The sequence below is a fragment of the Rhinopithecus bieti genome, unplaced genomic scaffold (genome assembly GCF_001698545.2).
Source record: "Rhinopithecus bieti isolate Rb0 unplaced genomic scaffold, ASM169854v2 scaffold_17174, whole genome shotgun sequence".
Classification (NCBI taxonomy): Eukaryota; Metazoa; Chordata; class Mammalia; order Primates; family Cercopithecidae; genus Rhinopithecus; species Rhinopithecus bieti.
This window is the reverse complement of record NW_016808962.1, coordinates 1,824,286-1,843,389: the sequence shown is the minus strand read 5'-3', so window position 1 is coordinate 1,843,389 and position 19,104 is coordinate 1,824,286. Positions and strand designations below refer to the sequence as shown.

General features: G+C 61.8%; 1 protein-coding gene across 1 annotated transcript; it reads right to left on the bottom strand.

Annotated features, from left to right (window-relative positions):
- Positions 1-3,663: 3,663 nt before the first annotated feature.
- On the bottom strand, positions 3,664-18,214 carry DENND6B (DENN domain containing 6B). Its single transcript, XM_017888048.1, is given in 21 exon segments — positions 3,664-3,950; positions 4,030-4,104; positions 4,210-4,233; positions 4,235-4,313; positions 5,719-5,842; positions 6,191-6,230; positions 6,367-6,456; positions 6,545-6,609; positions 6,971-7,036; positions 7,158-7,252; positions 7,344-7,439; positions 7,537-7,659; positions 8,411-8,466; positions 8,717-8,779; positions 8,866-8,945; positions 9,062-9,167; positions 9,755-9,835; positions 10,382-10,494; positions 11,294-11,336; positions 11,411-11,449; positions 17,924-18,214. Coding segments are annotated over 21 exon segments (1,872 nt in total). The 3' UTR covers positions 3,664-3,827.
- Positions 18,215-19,104: the final 890 nt, after the last annotated feature.

Here is a 19,104-nt window from a genome sequence, read left to right as displayed (position 1 = left end):
CCCCGCCCCCAGCAGCCACAGCATGGTTGGGTAGGTTGGGGTACCCCAGTTCAGACCCAGGTTCAGCCAGGGCAGCACCCTGCCCACCATGCCGCCATCCAGGAAGAACGAGCACCCACAGAGGCCCCCTGGCCTGAGCACCCCCACAGGAACCCCACAGGTTTGAGGGGAGCCCAGGGCTTGGCGCTAGGGGAGGGCATTACGGGCGCACTTTTGCCTGGCCAGAGGAACAAGGGTCCCTGCCAGTCTTGAGATGGGTGGGCACCAGACCCTCACCCCCAGACGGGGAGCAGACCAGTCGCTCCCCGGCAGCTTTCAGAGGTGGGGGCTGCTGGGCTTTGGCCCTTTCCCAGGAGTCTCAGGTCCTCAACCTCCCAGGGTAAACTGGGCACCTGGAGATGGCCTCCCAGCACATCCCTGGCCTCCAGCAGCACCTCGGGACGCTGCACCTGGGACCCCACACTGATCCTTCAGGGCCTGGAGGTGGGTGGCCCGAGATCTCTTTCTGGAGTTATGGTTTCTGGGACAGAGCTGGCCCCACTTCTGGCATGCCAGGCCTCAAGTCCCAGCCCCAGTGCTCCTGGGGTCCCCTGCGCTTGAGAAAAGGTGGAGAACCCTCTGCAGGGCTAGACCTTGGAGCATGCCTCCACTGCCCTCCCAGGACTGGATGTGCTAAGCAGGAGATGGAAGCATTCCCCAAGCCCTCACCCTTGCCCCCACCCTGGGTCACCCCTCCCTGGGGCCGGCCTTCCACCCAGACCTGCCCCATCCTTGCAGCTGGTCGGCTTCCTCCTGTCCCCAGCCAGGCATCCCCTCCTCCCCTGCTTCCCCGACTCGGGATCTGCCCTGCCACATCCTGACAAACTCTCCCAGCCTGACTTAGTTCTTTTGGTCTCTGCCTTCTCCCACCCTCAAGCAGCCAGGCCTTGTTCCTGCCCAAATCTTCCCTTGGGCCTTGAACCATAATCCACATTGCGGCCACCCTCCCCTTCACTACAGAGGACCCCAAAATTACCAGGGTCTGACAAGGTTGCCAACATTTTATCAAAAAAGGAAAAGACAAGCCCTGTGTCACAAAAGGACATTTTAATACCAAAACCGTGGGAAGGCCTCTGTTCTAGACCAAAAGGGAGTCTTTAAATAGCCGGCAGGAAGTTTGAGGGTGAGCAGCTGTCCTTCCTATCCCTGAGCAGGCCCTGTGTGCACCCTCAGGCCCCAGCCCCACTCCAGACCTGCTCCCAGCTCTCTCCACCCTCTGGGTTCTGTGGTCCCTGTCCTTCAGGAGGCCTGTAACCACAGCAGTCCTCACCCTTGCCAACTAAGTTCTGCCCAGCAAGCCCTCTTGCCTGCGGGGGCTGGCACTGTGGCCAGGGGTAGAGCTGCCTGCCCCTAGTCTGGTGTGCGTGGGGAGGGGAGGGCCATGGCCCAGCCCTGGACAGAGGCTCAGCCAACTCAGACCGGCCTTGACACTGGGGGGCCACCAAGAGGCATCGGGACAGATGGAGCTGGCAGGTCTCCATGCCCAGCCCCCACCCATTCACCCCAGGCCACATTCCACCCCAGGCCTCTTCTGCATAGGTGGGGACAGGCCCTGAGAAAGAGGGGCTGGGACACTACCCTCCACCTTAGCCTTGGCTTCTGCCCAGGGCAATGCTGGCCGCCTGGCCCAGTGCCCCCCACCAAGTCTCCCACCCACCCACCTATGTGGCCTTACCAGAGCCCTCCAGGGAAATCTGCTTGCGCATTTCTGGACAGACAGTGGCCAGGGTCCCTGGGGGCTTCTGAGACCAGCCTGAAGCCCCTCCCTGCAGCCCTCTGTGCTATGGGGCAGCCCTCAGAAAGCCAAGTGAGGTGAGACTGTGGTGTGGGGAAGCACATGCCACCATGGGCCTTGGGTGCACTCCCCAAAGTGGGGCCACAGTTGTGAGAGAGGCGGATTGTCTTCCCAAGCTTCTTCGACACCTTGAAGTGGTGGTCCTCAGGGGACGGGTCACCAGCACAAGGCTTTTGCAGAGGGCCCTGGTGGAGGGCAGCTAATGGCAGGGCCTGTACTGGCCCCCAGGCCCCATCTTACGGAGGTCAGTGTTCAAGCTGACCACACAGGAGGTGCCAGTGTCTCTGTAGACCCTCTAGAGACCAAGCCCTCAGTAGGGAGGCTGGTCCCCCCATGCTACAGTCGGGAGGCCCAAGCAGAATTTGAGGCCAGGACCTTTCTCACCCTCAGGTCCCCGGCTTGCCCCTGCCACAGAACAGGTTTGCCGCCTCAGCCTCTATGTGTTCTGTTTAACGTGGTCACGTCCTTGGACCCTGCACCAGACATCTGGGCTCAATAGCTCCCCTTTGTCACCCTCCCGGCTGCCTCTGTGTCCTTGTCTGTAGAATGGCGACAGGGACAGGCTGTCCTGGGCGCAGTCCGGCGGGACAAGTTGACATGTACCAAGTTCTGAGAACTACCTGTCGCCCGGACACCTGACTCCACTGTCCTCGTGGCTCGGTCACGCCCTGCACTGAAGTGGCTGGCAGTGCTCACTCTACACTGCCTGGCTGGAGGATGTGGTCCAAGACCACCAATGAGAACACAAACAGTACATCGCGCACGCGTGCTGAACGAAGGCTACCTTCTACCGACTGAATGGGGGCCTCAGAAGAAAAAGAAAAGTCCTTCCCCCAGCCCTGTGTCCCCTGGCCAGCACCTGCCCGGCTTTGCAGGGTACAAAGCCCATTCTCCATGAGTGACCCTCCCAGCACCATGTCGGGCATCTGCACGGCTGGGTCGCTCAGGCAAGGAGTCTGAGGGTCTGAGTGGTCAGGGGACCTATTCCTGGGCACACAGTGTGTGATGCTGAGCGGGGCTTGGCTGTCCGGAGCCCTGACAGTACCGTCACCGTGTGCTGCACGGTGCCAACACCGTACCCATGGGCCTCAGTGCCTGCAGGTGTCACGGGGGGAGCACATGACCTGGAGGTGGCTCTTAGGGACCTTCACCCCGTACCAAGGAAAGGGAGACACACAGGCTTCAGCCAGAGGCAGGGTCAGGCCAAAGTCCAGAGCCCCTTGGGCTGCATGTAGGGGATGGACGGACAAACTTGGACGACAGGAGCCTTGTCCACCTCCTAGGAGGGATGTATGGAGCTGGTGCATGGTGGGGGCTCCAGGACTGGGAACCAGGAAGGTACTGTGGACCCTCCGAAGGCCAGGCTGAGCCAGCTCTCCTAGCAGAGGTGCTGGGCCCCACACCGCCCCCTGCCCAACCCCTACCTCCCACCAAACCACAGCCCCAAGCAGGTGGGGGCCCAGAGGGGCATCGGGGTGGTGGGCAGAGCTCTTCACACCGCAAAACAGTCTCTCCCCTTCTCAAGTTGATGACTGTGTGCAAAACAGCCTCCCATCCCCAGATAAGACGAGTGAGTCGGGGGCTGGTCAGGAAAGGGTCCCTCCTGTCCCGGGCAGCCTGTTGGGCTGCAGGAAACACCACACACAGTGCAGGGGGCTTGGGGGCCAACAGATGGGCACCGGGAGGGGCAGACGGTAGACGCACCCACATCAGCGAGGGCTCCCAGCCTGTCCCCGCCCCGGTCCCAGCCTAAGGTCTGTGGAGGCCAGGTGGGGCCCAGGAGGAGGCAAGGCTCCGCCGGCACGGAATCCCTATGGTCAGGGCCATGCTGTGGTTCCAAATGTCGCCTTTACTGCTGAGACAATGGTGGAGCCTGCAGTCTGGGCGGGGGGCCAAAGAAGGGGAGCGTGTGCTTGGCCCAGTGCCGCCGCCACTGGAGAGCAGGAGGCTCAGGCAGACCTAGGGCCCTGGGACCGTGGCCCTTGGGTCTGTCCTAGGGAGGGCACAGGACAGCCTGCAGGTCTTTGGGCAGGGAGCCGATGACCGTCTCGATGTACAGCTGGGCCCGCTGCAGCGTTGCCTCCTTCACAGGGAGCTGGTGGCCCTGAGCCCGCACCTGCAGGGGCAGCTGTGGTCAGGGCAGGCGCAGCTCCATGCCAGGCTGGTGGCGCTGGGACAAGGCTGGGGCATCTTACCAGCTTCTCACGAAGTTTCAGGACCAGGTCCACGATCTCCACCTCAGACTTGTCTTTCATCCAGGTCTCGATGTTCTGCAGGGAAAGATGGGGTCTGCTGTCAGCAAGGCCCCCCGCTGCCCAGGGCCTGTGCCCACCCCCACCACGCTCTGGCCCTCCCCAACCCCCAGCCTCCCTCACCGCCTCACAAATAGCCTCCAGGTGCCAGGGCCTCCAACCTTCAGGGCCATCTCTCCTTGTGCCGCTGCCGGTACCAGCCGTCACAAATGGGGGACTTGAAAAACCTGCCTGTGGGGATTGACAGGCGGGGCCGCGGGGCTGACCCTGGGGACTGTACAGGGGGCCGTGGGGCTTGACCCTGGGGATTGGGGATTGACAGGCGGGCCGCGGGGCTGACCCTGGGGATTGACAGGCGGGGCCGTGGGGCTGACCCTGGGGGATTGGATTGACAGCAGGGCCGCGGGGCTGACCCTTGGGGACTGGACAGGCGGGGCCGTGGGCTGACCCTGGGGATGGGGGATTGACAGGCAGGGCCACGGGCTGACCCTGGGGACTGACAGGCGGGGCCGCGGGGGCTGAACCCTGGGGACTGGACAGCGGGGGGCCGCGGGGGCCCGGGACTGACAGGCGGGGCCGCGGGGCTTGACCCTGGGATGACAGGCGGCGGCCGCGGGCGACCCTGGGGACTGACAGTGCGGAGCCGCGGGCTGGACCTTGGGACTGACAGGCGGGGCCGCGGGCTGACCTGGGGGACCTGACAGCGGGGGCCGCGGGGCTGACCTGGGGATTGGGGATTGACAGGCAGGGCCGCTGGGGCTGACCCTGGGGATTGGGGATTGACAGGCAGGGCCGCGGGGCTGGACCCTGGGGACTGACAGGCGGGGCCGTGGGGCGACCTGGGGATTTGGGATTTGACAGGCAAGGGCCGCGGAAGCTGACCCTGGGGACTGACAGGCCAGGGCCGTGGGCTGACCCTGGGGACTGACAGGCGGGGCCGCGGGGGCTGACCTGGGGACCTGACAGGCGGGGCCGCGGGGCTGACCTGGACTGACAGGCGGGGCCGTGGGGCTGAACCCTGGGGATTGGGGATTGACAGGCAGGGCCGCAGGGCTGAACCCTGGGGACTGACAGGCGGGGCCGCGGGTAGACCCTGGGGGACTGACAGGCGGCGGGGCCGCGGGGCTGGCCCTGGGACTGACAGGCGGGGCCGCGGGGCTGACCTGGGATCGACAGGCGCTGGGCCGCGGGCTGACCCTGGGGACTGACAGGCGGGCCGCGGGGGCTTGGACCCTGGGAGAACTGACAGGCGGCGGGGCTGACCCTGGGGACTTTTGACAGGCGGGGCGCGGGGCTGGACCCTGGGACTGACAGGCGGGGGCGTGGGGTTGACCCTGGGATTGGGATTGACAGGCAGGGCCGCAGGGCTGACCCTGGGACTGAAGGCGGGGGCCGTTGGGGCTGACCTTGGGGACTGACAGGCGGGCCTGCAGGGGCTGACCCTGGGGACTGGACAGGCTGGGCCGCGGGGGCTGACCCTGGGACTGACCAGGCGGGGCCGTGGGGCTGACCCTGGGGTTGGGATTGACCAGGGCAGGGCCGCGGGCTGACCCTGGGGGACTGACAGGCGGGGGCACGGAGGCTGACCCTGGGGACCAAGGAAGGCTGAGGCTGCATCCGCAGTCCACCCACCTGTAGAGACCCAGCCAGTCGCCCTTGAGGATGCAGGTGAGCTGGGGGCGGCATGCTCCAGGCTACGCAGGAAAGTCATCCTGGCTGAAGGGCCCGGATCTGGGGAGGAGTCTGATGGGGGTGGGTGGAGCCCAGCACGTGGGAACTCGGCCTCATGGCCTGCACCTGGTACTTATTGTCCAGATATGCTCTTCTCACCATCTGAATACCCCAGCCCCCTTTCCTGCCTGCACTTGTTCCCAGGATAGCCCTTCCCAGGGCGCAGGCCCTGGAGCCTCTTTGTGGTCCTGCCCAGCCCACCTGCCCTGTGGCCCTCAGTTTCACAAACATGATGGCCTTGACCCCTGGTGTCTCCTACACAGCCACGGCCTCCTGCTCCAGACCATTCCCTTCTCCCGGGGGAGGGAAGGGAACCCGCCCTCCCATGGACCCACAAAATCCCCACAGGACCCCCAACTTCCAGGGTTGTGATGCTCTTCTGGCAGGGGCATGAGGCTGGCCATGTAGTGCTCCTGGGTGGGGAAGGGAGGGGATGAGTCTGGGGGGACCCATTCCCCCAGCCCCGTGCCCCCCAGGTCCCGCCCTCCCCGTCCCATCCCCCCCAGCTCCGTTCCCCTCCAGCCCCTTCCCCCCAGCCCCGTGCCTCACCAGAGGGATGATGAAGCTCTGGGTGAGCTCCAGGAGGTGCCGCCGCAGCAGGGCACTCTGTACATCTGACGGCCGCTTCTTCTGCACGCCCTGCAGGGAAGGGGGGCCAGGCCCTTGCTGCACCTCACACCACCCCAGACTCCCTGCGTCCCCAGCCCCCTCCCGCCACAGCCCATACCTTGAGCAGCCGTTTAAGCAGCGCCTTGTCACGGTGGAGGTGGGCTGTGTACGCGGTGTAGAGGCCTGGCGGGAGGGCACAGCTGGCGCCCCGCCCTTCAAGGGCCTCCCTCCCACACTCCTGCAGCCCCACAGAGGAGCCAGGGTGGGGGTCTCATCTGCCTGCAGCCCCATGCCCTTGGCCGCACCTGAAAATCTCACCCACCCCACCCCAGACACAGGGACCCACCGAAGAAGACAAGAGGGCGCCCCCTCCCCGAGGGTCTGAGGGTCCGAAGGTCTGAGGTTCTGAGGGTCTGAGCTCTGCTGCTGAGTCCTGGGAGAGAAGCAGGGGTCGGGGGGCCGCGCTGCCCCACCTGGGAGACCCACCAGGTACAAGACAGGCCCCTCCACTGTGGAGGGGCTCCAGGTCAAGGGAAGCACAGACCTGGCTTAGTGTCCAGGGTCTTCAACCTTGAAGGCTTTTTCAGCTTGACTTGCTTAGGAAGGTCTCCTACGAGACATGCCCGGTGGCCAGGCCTCAGTGCCCGCAGCTCTGGCCATGGGCTCTGAGGCAGCCCCACACTCAATAAGGCTTCTGAGCATCACCCCCTGCACCTCCCTGGGAGCCTGACCTGACATCTTGGGCTCCCCGACTCGGAGGATGTGGGGCCAATGCTGGAGTGTTTTGATAAAGAAAGGGTTTGTGACTCCCAGGACCACGTTTGGTCTAGACAGAGAGAGAGAGAGAGAAGAGGCAGACACAGAGGTCCAGGGAGGTGCAGCGAGGATGAGAGAGGCGGGGCGGAAGTGGCACTTACGGGGCCTGCGTGCGTGTAGTGAACTCCTTGAACTCGCTGTCATGGATGGTGAAGTAGGGACGGAAGTCGCAGCAGAACCTGAGGGGCTGCAGGCAGCTGTGGGCAGGAGCACAGGAAGCAGGTGAGGCAGGGGCGGCCCAGGCGCAGCTGCGATGGTCCAGCGACCCCAGCCGGGACCGAGCCAAGGTGGTACCTGGTCAAGGCCAGCACCATCTCTGAGGACACATCGGGCGAGGGTGCCAGGACCAGCAGGGGCTCCCCGAGGAGCACAAGCTCCCACAGTGTCTGCACGTGAGTCAGCACAGGCCGGAAGCACCTGGGGCCGGGCAGGAAGGTCGGGGAGGTCGGGCAGGAAGGTCGGGGAGGCCGGGCAGGGGCTGAGACTCCTGGCCCTGGCTCTACTCTCCCACGTGTTCACCCAGGCGCTGGTGAACACGGCACGCTGCGCCAGGTGAAGACAGATCTGTCGAAGATGTGAGTGTCTCGGGTTATCATGGCCACCCTGAGCTCCGACAGTCCACCTGTGCTGGGCCTGGGCCTGGGAATGGGGGACTCAACCTGGACCCACCTGTGAGGGACCAGCCATCCTAAAGTGGCCCCAGGGCCGGGGGGAGTACCCGCCTAGACCCCTCTGGTCACCCTGGGCCCATCCCAAGTGCAGCCCTGGCTCCTGTTGGGCCCTCCACAGAGCAGGATGGTCTCAAAGCCCAGCCTCCCTTGCAGACTCGCCCAGAGGCAGTGAAGGCAGACTCAGGCAGCCTCTCCTGACAGCCTCTCCTGACACTGTCTTTCAGGACCTCCTGCCCACTGTGCCCATTTCCGCTGGCTGCAGCCATGTGGCACTTGCTTCCTCTTCTACACAATTCTCCCTTCTTCCTTCCAGAACTGTCCCAAGGGTTACTCAGGATGAGCGCTGCCTCCCTTGGGCAGTCCCCACATGGCACTGGCCATACACACACACACACACACGTGCACACACGCACTCAGACACACACGCACACACACGTACATGCACGTGCACACAGTGAGCTCCCCCAAAGCAGCGTGCAGAACCCTAGGGGACTCACCTGAACAGGTCCAGCTCATGGACACTAGCAAGAACCATTGGGGCTGGCAGCAGGTTCTGAGAGGAGGGGAGTGTAGGTCAAGGCCAAGGGGGTGCTGGCACCCCTTGGGCCCCAAGCAGGCCCTGCCTCACAGCGCAGGGGAGGGTGGAGAGCGCCCAGCCCTACACCAAGGCACAGCCTGTGGCTTTGCCTGGGTTTGACCACCCCGCAGGGTGGACCAGGGAGGCAGGTGTGGGACTACCCAGCCCAGGAGCAGGACTCAATTGGGTGAAGCCCTCTCAGCTCCGCCTCCACCTCAGTTCCCACCTCTTGATCACACTGCTTCGGAGGACTGGACTCGGACTTGTCCACCCTGGATGGGATGCGCACCTGGGAGAAGGAGGGAGCAGCTGCCGGAGGGAGTAAGGCCTCCCCACACACCTGCAGAGCCTGCTCCCCAGCCAGCTGACTCTCACCTGGACAACAACGCCCATGACAGGTAGGTTCAGGGTCTGCCCAGGTGCAGGCGCCGGCCACTGGTCGATCTCACTGCACACTGCGGATGCAGTAGCCGGCGTCAGGACCCTCCCCAAGGAGAAGCTGCTGTCAGGCCCACCAGGGGCCACAGCTGGGATGATAAGACCGCGATGGCCATGCCTGATGGCCACTCACCTGCTTCCAGGCAGGGCGCCAACTTGTCAAAATACTCAGGGGCGATGAGGCTTAGCAGAGCCTGGAACAGCCGGACAAAGGGCAGGCGGGACACCAGCACCAAAGACTGCGGGGCCACGGGGCCAGTTAGAGGCCCCCAGCTCCAGGCCTCACTCACCCCAGCCACTCAGGAGCCCATGGGGACCCCCGAAGCCACGCTCACCTGGAGCTGGCCCACCAACTCCGCAGGACAGCTGCCCCGGGAATGGCCTGACTCACACCCCAGAATTATCAGACAGGAGAAAACCCAACACTGAACTCCCTGGGTGGCGGCCGGGGCAGCTGGACCCTAGGGCCTTTGGAGGGAAACGCATGGTGGCCAGAATCTCTGGAATGATCTCCCCAGGGGCTGAGCAGCTTTTACTCTCGGCCTATGGCTTCCAGGCTGGGTTGTCTTGACCCTGACATGACCCTCCAGCCATCAGTGCGGGGCAGAAATGTCCTGGACCGGGACATAAGGGCCTTGGGTGCCACGCCAGGCAAGGACAGGGCAGGGGGGGGCTGCAAGGAGAGCTGGACACAGCCCAGGTGGGGCTGCAGGAGGGGTGGGCACTGCTGGAGGCTCAGGACCCCTTGCCCGCCCCACAGTCCCTCCTGTTGCCTACCAGCTCCTGCCTCTCTGAGGCGCCAGCCCCGAGTGGCCAGGCAGCGTACCTTCTGGAAGTAGCCCCTCTTCACAGAGCTGTCCTTCACCTGCCTGAAGTACACGTAGCCGAAGTAGTGCGCTGGCTCCCTCTGGAAGGAGCAAGGGTTAGCCAGGCCGTGCCCCACCCAGACCACCTGGCCAGCCCCACGGCTGGGAGTGGCAAGCAGCATGCAGGGACTGCAGCAGATGGGAGCCTGGAGAAGCAGGAGGCTCCTGGAGCTTCTGTCCCTGCCCTCTGGCCACCAAGGCAGAGGCCAGGAGGTCCTGGGCTCAGAAGGTGGGTAACAGCCCTGCTGATACAGCAGGGAGTCTGCTGGTATAGGGGAGAGGGGTTCAGGGTGCTGGGGGCCCTGGGAGGTTCACGTGGGCCCCTGTTCAACTATGCAGATGCCCAGTGATGGAAGTGTGGTGCCAAGGGAAAGCCCCAGGGACCCTGGGGAGACCCCGGAAGAGCTGGCCCATCCTCAGTTGGGGCTGGTGCCTGGGACTGCAGGGTCAGCGGGGCATGGCCAGCTTCTCTCCTGCCAAACAGTGCCCAGGCACTCCAAAAGGGCTTCTCCCACCAGCCTGAGCCTGGCAGGACCCGTGGGGAGCAGGGGAAGAGAAGCAGGCCAGAGACGCAGCCCAGTGCTCACCTGGAGTGCCAAGGGCGCCCTGCTGTTGTAGTGCCTATCGTCGGCATGCCAGGGGCTCCTCTGCCCTCCACACTGGCGCATGCGGAAGCTGAACTGAGTGTCTCCAAGGCAGCCTGAGAAGGGGGCAGCCCACCACACGTCAGGGCCGGGAGCTGGGGACTGGGGACCAAGGGCCCTGCGAGCCTGGCCTCTGCTATTAGCCAGAAACCAGCCTGGCCAACACAGTGAGACCCCGTCTTTACTGAAAAGACACAAATCAGCCAGGCACGGCAGCACACGCCTGTAATTCCAGCTACTTGGGAGGCTGAGGCGGGAGAATCACTTGAACACGGGAGGTGGAGGTTGCAGTGAGCTGAGACTGCGCCACTACACTCTAGTCTGGGTGACAGAGTCAGACTCCGTCTCAAAAATTAAAAAAAAAAAAGCCCCAGAAAGAATGCCCAGCTGTAGGGGCCTGTGTTTCCCAGTGGCTCCTATTCTGACTCCTGCACACCCTGCACCTACAGGTCTGAGAATATGCTCGCACAGAAAAGCACCTCCAACCTATCCGGGAGATTGGCTCAACATGCTTGAGACAGAAACCAGGCACTAGAAAATGGTTACCCAGACGTCTATGCCCCGGGGCAGGAGCAGGAGGGAGGCCCAGCTCCTGGTGGCCGCTCTGTGGGGTGTAGGAGACTGTTGGTCTCTCTGCAGACAGACACCCTTTCCACGTGCATCTGGGGACCTGCCTGACCTGCTGCAACGCGGAGATCTGGGTGCCTCCACTGAGTGGGCATGGGGCTGGTGCTGCCCACCCCCTGTGGCACTCTGCACCGTGGGCAGCCTAGGCAGCCGTGATGCCCCTGGCCTGGGCTACAGGGATGCCCAGCTGGCTTCATGTCCAGCCCCAGTAAAGATGGGGTCACCTACCTGAGTGTGAGTCGGGAAAAGACAGGTAGCAGATGCTGCTTTTCTGAAACATACAAAACCCGGTGAGGGCCGACCCACTCCTGGGTCCCGTCCACTCCCAAGAGGGCCAGGACTCACCTCCTTGTCTGTGAGCCGGAAGTCATTTGGATACACCAGCTGCAGAGGAAGACAGAGCGCCTGGTGACGCCATCTGCCCAAGGAGGCAACACCCCTTGATGGCATCCGCTGGACTGGGACCGTCCCAGCAGCTGCAGCATCTGTCTCTGGGGTGCAGATCAGTGCCATGGTGCTGGCTCGCCCCCGGCTCCCTGCTCCAACAGCGGGCTGCGTCCTCCCCACACCATCTTCTCTGGCTACTGTGCCCAGCTCCTTGCTGACCCGCCCCTCTCTCTGACCTCCAGGCACCAGGCCCCAGGCAACTCCCCTGGCAGCCGGAGGCTTCTCTACTCCCACCTCCCCAGGTCCCTCTCAGTAAGAGGCCAGCACAACGGAGTGGGCTTCCTGACCCCTTTCTCATACCCCTGGTCCTCACAGCCACCCTACCACCTCTTGCCCAGACTGCAGTTGGGCCCCCCTGCCCCTACACACCCGGACATCAGTTCACAGCATCAGACATCAGAAGGGTAGTGCTTCAGGGATCCAGAGGCCCCTCACCCGGGACGGTCACAGGGCCCCGCCTGGCTGGTCCTCCATCTCCATCACCACCTGCCAAGCCAGAGGGCCCCGGACATGCTGCTCCCCGAGCTTTTGCTCAGATGCAGGCCCGGAAGCACACCTGCTCCATGATGGCAGCCTGCTGTCAGACCCTCTCCCCATCCTGCTCAGCAGTCTTCATCCAGCCTCCCCCTGCCAGGGCCTGTGCCCCACCTGCAGTGCCCAGTGAGTGCCCAGCCGGACAAGCCCTGCACCCCCAGGAGTGGACAGTGGGGGAGAGCATGACACTAAGCAGGCGCTGAATGACCTGGAAGACAGGTGTGCACTGACAGAGGCGGCAGGTAGGGCAGGTGAGCCTGGGAGCCCAGTCCAGCAGGTCCATGCACACGTGGACCACTTTCCCTCTAGGGACCTCCCAGGGCCCCCATTCCCAGTGGACCCTGCAGTGTCTCCTGGGCTGTCTGAAGCCTGCTGGGAGGGCCTCTGCACACTGTCCCCTCCTCATCCCATCTGCCCAATTTCTCCACTGAGTTGAATTTAGGCTATAATAAGGCTTCTTCCAAGATGTGCCCTGAGCCCCCAGACAGTGAGGAGCCAGGCCCTGGATGAAAGCATCTGCCATTTTGTTTTTGAGAGACGGGGTCTCGGTCCGTTACCCAGGCTGGAGCGCAGCGGTGCAATCACAGCTCACTGCAGCCTTGAACTTCTAGGCTCAAGCAATCCTCCCGCCTGAGCCTCCTGAAGTGCTGGGAGTGCAGGCGTGAGCCACCGTGCCCCGCTTGCTCTGTGAAAATAGCTCTGCTTTTGTTTGCTCTGGGCTTGCTACTGTGGTCCTGCTTTGTCTCTTCCAACACAGAGCAAATCTCTTTAAGGCAGGGACCCTGTCCTGGTTACTTCTGCCTCCCAGCACCTGACACAGAACAGACCCTCCCCATACAGTGTTTGTGGCATGTGTGATGAGGTCTCTGAGGTCTACTAGGACAGGTGGATGGAGGGGAGCTAAACAGGCACCAAGGAATGGTCAGGAGGAAGACGAAGGAGGAAGCTGGGAGTAGGCTGGACGCACAGGGGCGCCTCAGGATAGCTCCGTGAGGGGCTGGGGATATAGGGCCACTCAGTCTGAGCCTTCATGTGTCTGCACTGAGGAGGGCTGAGGAAAGGCGGGTACCCTCTGCCTGAGGTCAGGACTCTGTACCTGGTCTGCTGGTCACGGGAGCTTGTGGCCTCTGAGCTCCGTGCCCATGCCCGGGGGCCCTCAGCATGTCTGACCAGGGAAACCCACATTCTCAGGCTCACCATCTTTGGGAGTGGCCCTGGGGCCCAGTTACAGCCTGAAGCTGAGTACTAAGCCAGGGGTCAGGCTACCTGGGGTTGGGCATGCCAAGGTGAGGGGACACATGGAGCTGATCCTGAGGGCATGCAGGCCTCCCAGGCCAGGCTGTGCCCTGCTCGGGGTTCCATGAGGGTCTTGCCCTTTTCGCCTGAGGCAGCCTGCACCGGTCTCTGCTCCTGGTGAGCAGTCACCCAGGAAGACTGCGGGTGGGAGCCTGGCTTGGAGAAGGCACATCCAGGGAGCAGTTTTGAAGGTATGGCCTGGCCACCCTCGGGATGCCCGGGGTCAAAGCTGTTCTCCTATGCGAGAGCCTCCTTGTCTCTCATCTTCACCCTCATGTACAGCACAGCTCCCGGAAGCCAGTGTGTCCTGTCCTGCTGGGCTGAATGCAGTGCTGATGAGAATCCATCTATTCTCTATTTGGTTGGACTTTTTTTTTTTTTTTGAGACGGAGTCTTGCTGTCACCAGGCTGGAGTGTAGTGATGTGATCTCCGCTCACTGCAAGCTCCACTTTCCGGGTTCAAGCGATTCTCCTGCCTCAACCTCCTGAGTAGCTGGGACTACAGGCGCCCACCACCATGTCCGGCTAATTTTTTTTTTTTTTTTTTGTATTTTTAGTAGAGACGGGGTTTCACCGTGTTAGCTAGGATGGTCTCGATATCCTGACCTCGTGATCCGCCCGCCTCAGCCTCCTAGAGTGCTGGGATTACAGGTGTGAGCCACTGCACCCAGCTTGTTTTTTGTTTTTTAACAGACAGGATCAACCTCCAACTCCTGGACTCAAGCAGTTCTCCCACCTCAGCCTCCCAAGTACCTGAGACGACAGGTGTGTGCCACCATGCCTGGCTCTTTTTTTTTTTTTTTTTTTTTTGAGAGCTGTGCTCCAGTTCTGTCACCCAGTCTGGAGTGCAGTGGCACGATCTCATCTCATTGCAACTTCCACCTCCCAGGTTCAAGCGATTCTCCTAACTCAGCCTCCAGAGTAGCTGGGATTACAGGCGTACAATGCCCGGCTAATCTTTTGTATTTTTAGTAGAGACGGGGTTTCACCATGTTGCCCAGGCTGGTCTCAAACTTCTGAGCTCACATGATCCCCCTGCCTCAGCCTCCTAAAGTGCTAAGATTACAGGCGTGAGCCACCACACCCGGCCATATTTTGTATTTTTTGTAGAGATGTGGGTCTTGCTATATTGACCAGGCTGGTCTAGAACTCCTGGGCTCAAGCGCTTCTCCCACCTTGGGCTTCCAAAGTGCTAGGATTACAGGCATGAGCCAGCACGCCTGGCCTTTTTTTTTTCTTTTAATTTTGTTTCGAGACAGGTTCTCGTCGTAACCCAGGCTGGAGTGCAATGATCATGGCTCACCACAGCCTTGAATTCCTGGGCTCAAGCAATCCTGCGGCCTCCGCCTCCTGAGGAGCTGTAACTACAGGTGCACACCACCACACCTGGCTAATTTATTTTTATTTTTGGTAGAGACAGGGTCTCACTATGTTTCCTAGGCTAGTCTGGAACACCTGGCCTCAAGTGATCCTCCCGCCTCGGCCTCTGAAAGTACTGGGATTATAGGCAGGAACCACTGCGCCCAGCCCAAGAGGTGAGTTTTCAAGAGCTGAGAAGGCGGAGCCAGGCCCTTTCCTAAGCTGACCTGTACACTCCAGTCACCCCACAGTCCTGCCCAGCCCCTCTCAAGCCAGACCCCTTGTCACCCCACAGCCCTGCCGGCCCCTCTCAAGCTGGACCCCTCATCTCACAAGCAGGCTGCACTGCACTCATTTCCACGGTGCCCCCATGTGTACAGTTGCGGGGGTATCCTGTGAGCACTATGGACCCTGAACCACTTACTCTCCGTATCACTGGCATATAGTGTGAACTCCTAGAGGGCTAGAGCCTTGTCTTCTCATGTGCTGGGCACCAGTATTGTGGGGCTGGGCTGGTGGTAGCTGCTCAATGTGATTTACGGTTTTTTGTTTTGTTTTTGTGAGATGGAGTTTTGCTCTTGTTGCCCAGGCTGGAGTGCAATGGTGCAATCTCAGCTCACCACAACCTCTGCCTCCTGGGTTCAAGCGATTCTCCTGCCTCAGTTTCCTGAGTAGCTGAGATTACAGGCATGCACCAACATGCCCGGCTAATTTTGCATTTTTAGTAGAAACAGGGTTTCTCCATGTTGGTCAGGCTGGTCTTAAACTCCTGAACTCAGCTGATCCGCCCACCTCAGCCTCCCAAAGTGCTGGGATTACAGGCGTGAGCCACTGCACTCGGCCTTCAAAGTGATTTACTGAATGAGTAACTGAATCACCAGCTCTTTGCCTTTTGCTTATATTGCCATTTTGGGAGAGGGGTTACCTGAAACAGGATCCCCTCCCCTGTCTCTTCTCAGCGTCCAAGACTTATTTCCCTAAGCCCATTCCATCCTCTGAGCTGCATGCATCCCAACTAGAGTCTTCCTTCCACGTTGCAGAACCAAGCACAGCCCTGGGACTTTGCGGTGCTTAGCTGGGCTGAGCTGTGACTGAGTGCACAGTGGGTGCTCCCTAAAAGTCTGTAAGTGACTAAAACGGCCTTAATCTTCCCCGTGACTTCCAGGGGAGGGAGGAAAAGCAAGAGTCATGTGCTCAGGCCCCAGTGGATCCACTGCCAGGTTTCTGCACAGACCCAGCGAGCTGTAGGTGTCCAGGTCACTGCTATGGAGGCTTAGGACATGGACCCGGGTCCCCAGCACTCCGCCAGCTGACCATGCCCCCGGTCCGAGCTGGGTATCCCAAGCACACACAGCCTTCAACAGCTCAGAAGTAACTTTCCAAATGGGGTTTAGAAAATAACATGAGAATGCCTTAAGGAACAGACGAACTTCTTAACTTTTTTTTTTTGAGATGGAGTCTCAGTTTGTCACCCAGGCTGGAGTGCAGTGGTGCGATCTCAGCTCACTGCAACCTCCCCGTCCTGGGTTCAAGCGATTCTCCTGCCTCAGCCTCCCGAGTAGCTGGGACTACAGGAGCCTGCCACCACGCCTGGCTAATTTTTGTATTTTTAGTGGAGATGTGGTTTCACCATGTTGGCCATGATGGTCTCAAACTCCTGACCTTGTGATTCGCCTGCCTCAGCCCCTCAAAGTGCTGGGATTACAGGCGTGAGTCACCGCATCGTGCCAGGAACTTTTTAACTTCTTTTTTTGTTTGTTTTTTGTTTTTTTGAGATGAAGTCTCACTCTTGTCACCAGGCTTGAGTGCAATGGTGCAATCTCGGCTCACTGTAACCTCCGCCTCCTGGGTTCAAGCGATTCTCCTTCCTCTGCCTCCCAAGTAGCTGGGATTACAGGCGCCCATCCTCACACCCAGCTAATTTTTGTATTTTTAGTAGAGACAGGGTTTCACCATGTTGGCCAGGCTGGTCTTGAACTCCTGACCTCAGGTAATCTGCCTGCCTCGGCCTCACAGAGTGCTGGGATTACAGGGGTGAGCCACTGCATCTGGCCGGAACCTCTTAACTTCTTTTGTGATTTTGTGGGTAACAATCTGGGCAACAGTATTGAACTAAGAAAGTGGGCTCTCAACCCTGGACAGGTCACATTTCTTGGTACTCAGCCCCCACCCAGTGATGTGTTTGAGACGGTGCACCTGCTGGAGACGGTGCACCTGCTGGGGACGTTGTGTGGTGGGAGGGGCTCCAGAGAGTGCTAGAGTTAACGCTTTTCTGTTTTCTGTTTAGAAGACTATAGGCTTCGTATGGCTTCTTGGAGTTCAGCAGGGCCTTAGAAAGCATCTCCCAACCACAGAGACGTGCTGCCTGGCTTTCCTGATGAGGACAATTGGGCCTCATCTTGGACACCTGCAGTAATGGAGCGCTCACTACCTCTCAGGAGGTTCCTTCCGCCAGTGCGGGGAAGCCTCCCTCCACCTGCAGGTGGGCCTCCCCTGTGCTGGTCAGCTCTCCCGTGTGTGTCATACAGGACACAGAGACGATCATCCTGCGGGGCCTCCCTGGAGGAAGGGAGGCTGCGTGTGTGGGTAGGTGAGTGGAGGCCTGCAGGCAGTAGGAAGACCACATCGAAAGCCCATGGGCACAGCCGATGAACAGACCCCCAAGGGCAAGACCACCACAAGACGCAGGTCGAGGGACAAGGGCCCATGGGGTCTGGATCCGATTCTAGGTGAACAAGGAGGCGCTGCAGGGTTTTAAGCAGGAGAGCAACAAAGATTGAACTCTGGGGTGCAGCTGGGGCGGGGATGACATCAGTGATGGCAGCAAAAGAACGGATCCGAGACCTTTGTTGCAGAAGGAGCCGCCAGCCTTGCCTATGCCCAGAGACGGGACGCGGAGCAGAGGGTAAGCCCAGGACTCTGGCGGGAGCCACTGAGGGGATGAAGGTGTCACTACTCCGGTGGGGAATGGAGGGGGGAGATGTGAGATATTTACTCAGAAAAATCGAAAGAGTACCACTCAGGTGATGCAAAATTCTCCATCCCAATGTGAAGACCAGATCCGACTCCGAGTGGCTGGCCTTCCCTCCTCGGCCTGGGAAGCGCTTCTGGAGCCCGAGGAAGAGGCCTCTCCAGGAGGCGGCGGCCGAAGGCCACGGAGAGTGCGGGGCGGCCGAGGGCCCCGAGCGGCCCAGCCCTGCCCACCCGCCCGCGCCCGCTCACCTCCAGCGCCTGGCCCAGCTCCAGGTCGAAGGTGACCACGCACACGCACTCCAGCCAGGCGGAGAAGCGCGCCCAGGGCGCCGGGGGTCGCCCGCGCGGCCTGAGACTGGGTCCACCGCGCCCAGGCGCCGCGAGCCCGGGAGGGCCCTGTCCGACAGCGCGTCCATGGCGGCGGCCGCAGGTTGCCGGGGGAACGCGGGCGGGGGCGGTGCGCGTCCGGAACGCGCCTCTCAGAGCGCGGCGGCCGCCGCGGCCCAGTGCGTCTCCACGTGGCGGCCGCGCGCCCACCATAGCGCGGAGAACGCCAGCGGCTGGGCGCCGCCCAGGGCACCAGCGAGCCGGGCACGCGCAGGCCAGAGCGGCCGGGGCCCACTGGGGGACTTCCGGGGAAGAGGCCGCACCGGAGTTTTCCACGGCCCACGCCGTCTGAGGCCCGAGAGAGTCGGGTCAGCCCCGGTGCTCGCGGTTCCCGGCTTGCGGGAGCCTCGCGGCCAGGCCGTGGAGGCAGAGCAAGTCCGCAGCCAGCCGGCGCCGAGCTCGTGGGGCTTCGCAGGTCCGGCCAGCCCGCCTCGCCCCACCGCGGAGCGGCGTCGCGGGCGTTTTCGTGGCGGAATGGCGTCTTCACTGAGCGCCCAGCCACCACCGCCCACTCGCGCTCCCGCCCGTGGACTCCCGCTAGTTTCCTCTGGGGCCGGTGCGGCCTGGGGTCGCGTCTGACCGCCGGTGTCCACGTCGCGCCTCTGCAGTTTCACTTTCCGGGGGAATCGCGGGAACCTGGAGCGCCTTCCCTCCCTCGCGAGGGCCACGGGCTCCGCCGTGGTCCACAGAGCACCTCGAGGCCTGGCGTGGAAGGGCGAGTTTGGGGCTATCGGTAACTTAATGGAGCACGCCTTTGAGTCGTGGGCCTCGTGACGTTTCGGTGGAAGGCGGACCGCATATACTGGGGTGGACCCTTCAGATTACCACGTGTTGGCCAGACGCGGGGGCTCATAGCTGTCATCCCACCACTTTGGGAGGCCGAACGGGGGTGGCGGATCATGAATCCAGGAGTTCGAGACAAGCCTGACCAACATGGTGCAACCCCGTCTCTACTGAAAATACAAAAAGTAGCCGGGTGTGGTGGCTGGAGGGCGCCATAATCCCAGCTACTCCGGAGGCTGAAGCAGGAGAATCGCTTCAAT